The 7269-nt window shown below is 40.6% G+C and overlaps 1 protein-coding gene across 1 annotated transcript in view; it reads left to right on the top strand.

Moving 5' to 3' along the window:
• Positions 1-7269, top strand: part of LOC106808049 (general transcription factor 3C polypeptide 5-like) — a 16865-nt gene that overhangs the window by 1616 nt on the left and 7980 nt on the right. Inside the window, exon 3 of the mRNA XM_014810605.1 lies at positions 612-808. Within this exon, the coding sequence (XP_014666091.1) occupies positions 612-788 (177 nt within the window). The 3' untranslated portion in view covers positions 789-808. The remainder of the gene's footprint in view (positions 1-611; positions 809-7269) is intronic.

Genomic DNA, 7269 nt, shown 5'->3' with positions numbered 1-7269 from the left:
AGTGACTAATCATTTTCGGCGGGGATGCCCACAGCACCAGACAAGTCTGCGCCAGCCAAGTGCGGAAATGTTATGCTCTCGTAAGCAGAAGACATTCTGTTCGCAAGCGTTAAATTGCCTACATTGTTACTTGCGAATCGCTGTTTGTGACCAGGAACGAAAGTTCATCGCTGCACTTATTAGTTCCTTGATAACACTGCTGCAGCTTCTCTGTGTGGTCGACGCTCTAAACACTACTCTGCTTATCGATGTAGCGGTGCGAAATTAACGCGTGTCCGGAGTCCATAACTTTCCCTGATTTAATGTCGGACCCCTAGATTTATGTCGGACACCCTGATTTGACATATGCAGGAAGTTCCGTGTGCTCCCTGAAAATTCCTGCCTTAGTTACTAACTTAGTTCGTTTCAGCAGCACGGCCTTTACAGATTTACCGTATTTTTTTCAGCAATCCTTTCTATTTTTAACTTAGACTACATGACCCCTCAATTTTCTGCAAACTTCTCTTTTTGAGTGTTTAAGGAGTCCATAGACTCCTTGCTTCCAAGTTCATTTCTACCCCTGCCGTGAGAGTGTTGCTCATTGAGCATCAGTAACTGCTTTCTCCCTGCAGAAGAAAGGTGATCATCAGTTGGAGGAGCTAGCTAGCACTGAAATGGAGGAGAGTAACTTGATCAGAGTCGCTCGTCACAGACGCTCGGTCTACACAATGTTCGTGAGCTACGGAGAGAGACACAACAAAGCAGGTGGATGCTGCCATTGCTCGGGCAAGCTGAGCCAGACCCTGTGAACGAAGAACTGGTTCGGAAGGTGAAAGGAAACTGTAGTGAAAGTTGTGGCCTATTTACAAATTTGTGGACAGCTATGTAGGCCTACTGCTTGAGCAACGGCATGTAGTAATGCTTCTGTTGCTCGCCACAGTATTTACTCTTCTGCTGCATTATCTGTTATTAAAATTAACATGTAACAAAATTATAGAACTAGACCTATCACGTATAGGTCTGTGTTCCGTCCCACTGACAATTTCGAGGAAACCCAGTCGTCTCATTATATCTATCAATTTTTAAGACTTTCATGATCCCGGCCGGGTCATACCAAAGACTTGAAAAAGATGACGTACACACTGCTTCTCTGCTTAGCACTCAGCAAGAGATAGAGTGATGGAAAAGTCTCGTCACGGGTTGATGTTAGTAATGGGCTCCAGTCGTAAAAATCTGATTCAAATAAATTGCGGCAATAAGACTGCCCAAAACTGCGACCGAGCACAGATTCTGGAGTGGGAGGTTTTTATCATGTGGATTTAAAACCCTTCGCAGTCCAGTATAAATAAAGTAACGAACAAACAAACAAACAACTGAAGAATCGTATTATGCTTCCTTAGTTTAAGTATTTTGGCTTGTACAGCTCTTTTGAAGAGAGAACCTGTGCTGAGTCGAGAATGCAATAGTTGAACCTGATATATTGACAACTCAGGCTGAAAACCATTTGCTCTATTCGCTTATTATTTCCTGACTGGACCGTGTGGAAGAGCTCCCTGTGGGTGAGAATAGGCTACGATCGCCGCTAAGCATCCGGACTGTGATAAGAAGTATCAAACGCTAGACTTCAGAGTTCGCAGTAAGTGCATTTAATAACAAGATATGTAACAATAATTGATATATTTCGTAGTTTGTATTCTGTAATGTGATGCATTAAGTAATGGGAGGTGTTTTAGGCAATTTTAGGTAGCGATTTTTTTAAATCTGTAATTACAGGTGATGTTTTGATTTTTCAAGGGTAGACATTACTTAAATGTACTATATTTTGTTTTCAGTGTCTGTTGATCAGCATGCCTATCTCCAGCTAACGTGTACATTTTGCTATCAGGAGCCAACAACAGTTTCTAAGACCCAGGCACAGGAGCATAATTACGGTACGGTTCATCACTGTTCACTGCCTGCACGGTTGATAGCTCTTTTATTCCGTCTGGATGTCGGTACTTAATTGTTAATTCCTTAGGTTAAATATTTTTAAAATTCGGTATTCGTGTAACAAAGCCTAACAATCTGGTGTTATCAATCAGTATTATCAAATCAATCAATTAACATGATGGCATCCTGATATTTCTGTATCTACAGGCCTTGATTACCTTGGAACTGAGGTGTGCCCTGCCAGTGGCCTATACATCAACAGCAGGCACCGCGGTAAGAACTGGAGAAAATCACTTCACATATACATTCATACCGAATGTCTGCACCGTTTAGACAGATGTATTTAACCAGACTGTGTGATATTCAGGCACAGCAGGTTCAAGCAATGTCAGCCGCATGACAACATAGGCTAGCATAGGAATTAAAACATTTACATAGGGCCTGACAATGTTGTCCATGTGTAGCCTAACCAATGTTGTCATTGTGGAGCTCAAACATGTTGCCATGTGTAGCTAACCCATGTTTGCATGTGTAGCATAACCATGTGGTTGTCCTGGGCTAGCTACCCATGTTGTCCTATGTAGCTAACCAATGTTGTCCATGTGTAGCTAACACATGTTGCAGTGTAGCCTAACCATGTTGCCATGTGTTAGCTATACCCATTGTGTTTCATATGTAGCCTAACCATGTTCGTCCATATGTAGCCCTGACAATGTTGTCCAATATTATGCTAACCAATGTTGTCCATATGTAGCTACCATGTTTGCCATTATGTACGCTAACCAATGTTGTCATGTGGTAGTAACAATGTTGCCATGTGATAGCTAACCATGTTAGCATGTGTAGCTAACCCGTGTGTCAATGGGTAGCTAACCCACTGTTGTGTCCATATGTAGCTAACCTCATGTTGTCCATGGCCCTAGACTAACCATGATTGTCCATGTGTAGACTAACAGTTGTGTCCATGCGGCTAGCTTTAACCATGTTGTCCATATGTTAGCTAACGCCAATGTTGTCCATGCTGTAGCTAACATGTTCTGTCATTGTAGCTAACCAAATGTTGTCCATATGAGTAACAATGTTGTCATATGTAGCCTAACAATGTTGTCCATATGTAGCTAACCAATGTTTAGCCATATGGCTAGCCTAACCAATGTTCTCATGTGTAGCTACAGATGTTGTCCATATGTAGCTAACCGAATGCTTGTTCCATATGTTAGCTAACCAATGTTGTCGCATGTGTAAGCCTAACCAATGTTGTCCATATGCTAGCTAACAATGTTGTCAGTACTGTAGCTGACCAAATGTTGTGCCATATGTAGCCTGACCAATGTTGTCCATAATGTAGCTACCAATGTAGTTTGTCCATATGGTAGCTGACACGATGTTGTCCATACGTAGCTAACCAATGTCCATGCGTAAGGCTAACCCATGTTGCCACTATGTAGTAACAATGTTGTTGTCCATTCGTAGCTACCCATGTTGTCCATATGTAGCTAACCATTTGTTGTCCATATGTAGCTGACCAATGTTGTCCATTTATGTAGCTGAACCAATGTTGTCCATATGTAGCCTAACCAATGTTGTCCATATGTAGCTGACAATGTTTGTCCAATTGCTAGCTAACCAATGCGGGTGCCATATGTAGCTGACCAATGTTGTCCATTATGTAGCTAACAATGTGTCCATAGTAGCTAACCAATGTGGTCCATATTGTAGCTGACCAATGTGTTCCTATGTAGCTAACATGTTGTGCCATATGCTAGCTAACCAATGTTGGTCCATATGTAGCTAACCATATGTTGTCCATATGTAGCCTAACCAAATGTTGTCCATATGTAGCTGACCAATGTTTGTCCATATGTAGGCTAACAATGTCCATATGTTTAGCTAACCAATGTTGTCCATATGTAGCTGACCAATGTTGTCCATATGTGTAGCCTCGACCAATGTTGTCCATATGTAGCTGACCAATGTTGTCCAGTATGGAAGCTAACCAATGTCCCATATGTAAGCTAACCAATGGTTGTCCATAGTGTGCTGACAGTCTGTCCATATGTAGCATGACCATGTATGTTCCATATGTAGCTAACCAATTGTGTTGTTGTCCACTATGTAGCTAAACCAATGTTGTCATATGTAGGGCTAACCAATGTTGTTGTCCATATGCTAGCTAACCAAGTTGGTCATATGTAGCTGACCAATGTTGTCCATTGTAGCTAACCAATGTTTGCCATATGTAGTGATAATGTTGTCCATATGTTAGCTGACAATGCTGTCCATATGTAGACAAAACCAATGTTGTTCCATATGTAGCTAACAAATGTTTTGCTCCATTATGTAGCTAACCAATGTTGTCCATATGGAGCTAACCAATGTTGTTGTCCATATCGTAGTAACCAATGGTAGTCCATATGTAGGACCAATGTTGTCCATTGTAGCTGACCATGTGTCGTCCATATGCCTTAGCCTAAACCCAATGTCCAATCGTAGCTACCATGTTGCCATAATGTAGCTACCCATGTTGTCCGATATTAGCTAACCTCACATGTTTGCAATATGCTAGCTAACCCATGTTGTCCTCTATGCTAGCTAAACCAATTTGTCCATGCTGTTAGCTAACCATGTTGCCATATGTAGCATAGCCAATGTTGTTCCATATGTAGCTGGACCATATGTTGTCCATATGTAGCATAACCATGTTGTCCATATGGTAGCTGGACCTATGTTGTCCATATGTAGCTAACAATTGTTGTCTTGATTCCATATGTAGCTGACCAATATTGTGCCATATGTAAGCCTACAATGTTGTCCATTATGTTAGCTGACCAATGTTGTCATATGTAGCTAATAACCAATGTTGTCCATATGTAGCTAACCAATGTTGTTGTCCATATGTAGCTAACCAATGTTGTCCATATGTAGCTAACCAATGTTGTTGTCCATATGTAGCTAACCAATGTTGTCCATATGTAGCTAACCAATGTTGTCCATATGTAGCTGACCAATGTTGTCCATATGTAGCTGACCAATGTTGTCCATATGTAGCTGACCAATGTTGTTGTCCATGTGTAACTAACCAATGTTGTCTATACCTGATCAGTGCTGCCCATACGTGGCTTACAAATCATCTAGGCTTCCTTGCAATCTGGGGAACCCTCCACCCGTTATCACTACATTATCTACTTCACAGGTTCTTTCAATACAGGAGAAGGTGTGCACAGAAAAGGATGGCTGGTGTGAAGCAGACTTCGGGGACAAGTGCAGAGCAGTGCTGAGCCGCTATCTGAAGGAGATGTGCGAAAGGCGTTTCGGCTGCGAGTTCCCTCCAGGCAAAGCGCGAGGTATGAGGGTGTGACGAAACCCGTGTAAATATAAGACGAATAGCTGCAATGTGGATACCGTGATGTCGAAACGAGTTATTCATATTGCGTTTTGTTTCTCACTCAGGCCAGCGGAAGAGGGGCAAGCAAAGTAAGAAGCTTGCGAAGAAGAAGGTGGAAGAAGCTGAGGCAACCGATAGGCTGTGGCCTGAAGCAGAAGTTAATGACATGGAGACTGAGCTGCTTGAGTTTATGGACGATGGAGATTAAATGACCCTTTAATAATAATGAAATGGAAATGTAGCTGAACAGGCATGTATAAACGGTGTATATGTGAAAAAATATCAGGTTTTGCGATTTTCAAATATCATCTTGTTATAGGGTTTTTTGTGCTTCCTTCATTTTCTGTCTTTTAGCACAAGGACAGCAAGTTGTTAATATGAATCCTGCAGTTCGTCTTAGCATATCACATATGACAGATGATATCTCCCTAACTTATATGCAGAGATAGATCCAGATGGAGTTCAAACCCTGTCTCCCTATTCGTGACTACAAGCCTGATCATTCTAATCGATGGTGAAAATGTGTTATATTCTTTACTAATAGAATAAACATGATCACACGTGTAATTACGAACCACCCCTTTTATAAATACAAATTCTCAGAAGCATCTCTAGTATTAAACTGCCTTCCCTGATTACATGGATTGTCTTCTCGATTCACTCTATTCAGCCTGCTTCTTACATTCAAGCATCTATACACATATCAATTATGCCACGTGGAAAAGCTACACTGCATATATGATCTACACTATATTGTATATAGTTAATAAACACTGTTGAACCTTCGTTACATTGTTGTTTGAGATTCTTTTGTGTTGTTGAACACGTGAGACAGCTGGAACGAACCTAAGGGTTGAGACCCATGGTTCAAGCTTAAGATGGCTACCCGTGTCTATGGTGTAGCTCTTACATAGTGTAGCATATCGCTAGGCCGGTCTCCACACATTCGCAGTCTATATGTCAAGATAGGCACTGAGTAATAAATACAAAATTATTATCATGGTCAGCATGCCCATGCCACCCATGACTAAAAAGCGGGAAATCAAACTATAGTTTTAGCAGATACTGTTCTGTGAATTTTGGATTAAATTTAATATTAGGCCTATTTGTTATTTGTTATTATTTGGAAAAATTTGGGACAAGGAGAATATGGCCCTTAATGGTTTCTTCCATAGGTTGGAGGCTGAAGAAGATCTTTAATTTCACCAGCTCAACAAGTACTACATAATTATTAGCAAGAAATTTATAGAGAAAGGATATTGCTTTCATTGAATAAGTAAAACAACTATTTTTTACTTTATATATGAATCTAAGGTATATATGTTATGATGACTCTAAAATGCTAAAACTACTTGTCACAGATTGTGCTTGAAAAAAAGCATGTCCTTGAAAAGTCCGAAAAAATAATTCACACTTTTGTGCGAACCATGTACTGAGTACCTAGCAGTAATAATGTACCATATAGAAAACCATCACGAAAAACCAAGAAAATACCAATAATACCTTTTGATTCAATATCTGGTATTCTCTATCCATATATATATCTATAATATGTCTTTCTATACTATATATATATGGTACTTTAATCTATATCCTATCATGTTATATTCTCTCGGGAATAAGTGATCCCCCTCTCTCAAATGGTATCGCCTACGGCCTCGTTAGCACGGTGAATTTTATTCAGACAGATGGCTGGTTTTCAGCCTCAACTTTTTCACCCCCCCCCCCCAAGCACAAAATATGATTATACGGCCTATAATACGCGTTTTTACAGTCACACAAACACACATTAACACAACGCGTGCGCGTGTATTATAGGCGTAAATTCACATTTTATGCCGCGGGGTGTGAAAAAGTTTCGGCTGAAATACGGCCATTTACCTGCAAAAGTTTTCCCATGCTTGACTGGTCGTGGGCGAGAGGGGAGTATGTAAGTGAGGAAGTAGAAGAACGAAGATAGGCGAGTATATATATAT

Source organism: Priapulus caudatus, unplaced genomic scaffold (assembly GCF_000485595.1).
Source record: "Priapulus caudatus unplaced genomic scaffold, Priapulus_caudatus-5.0.1 Scaffold250, whole genome shotgun sequence".
In the NCBI taxonomy this organism is placed as follows: domain Eukaryota; kingdom Metazoa; phylum Priapulida; class Priapulimorpha; order Priapulimorphida; family Priapulidae; genus Priapulus; species Priapulus caudatus.
The sequence above is the reverse complement of the archived record's forward strand: the minus strand, read 5'-3'. Positions and strand labels throughout refer to the sequence as shown.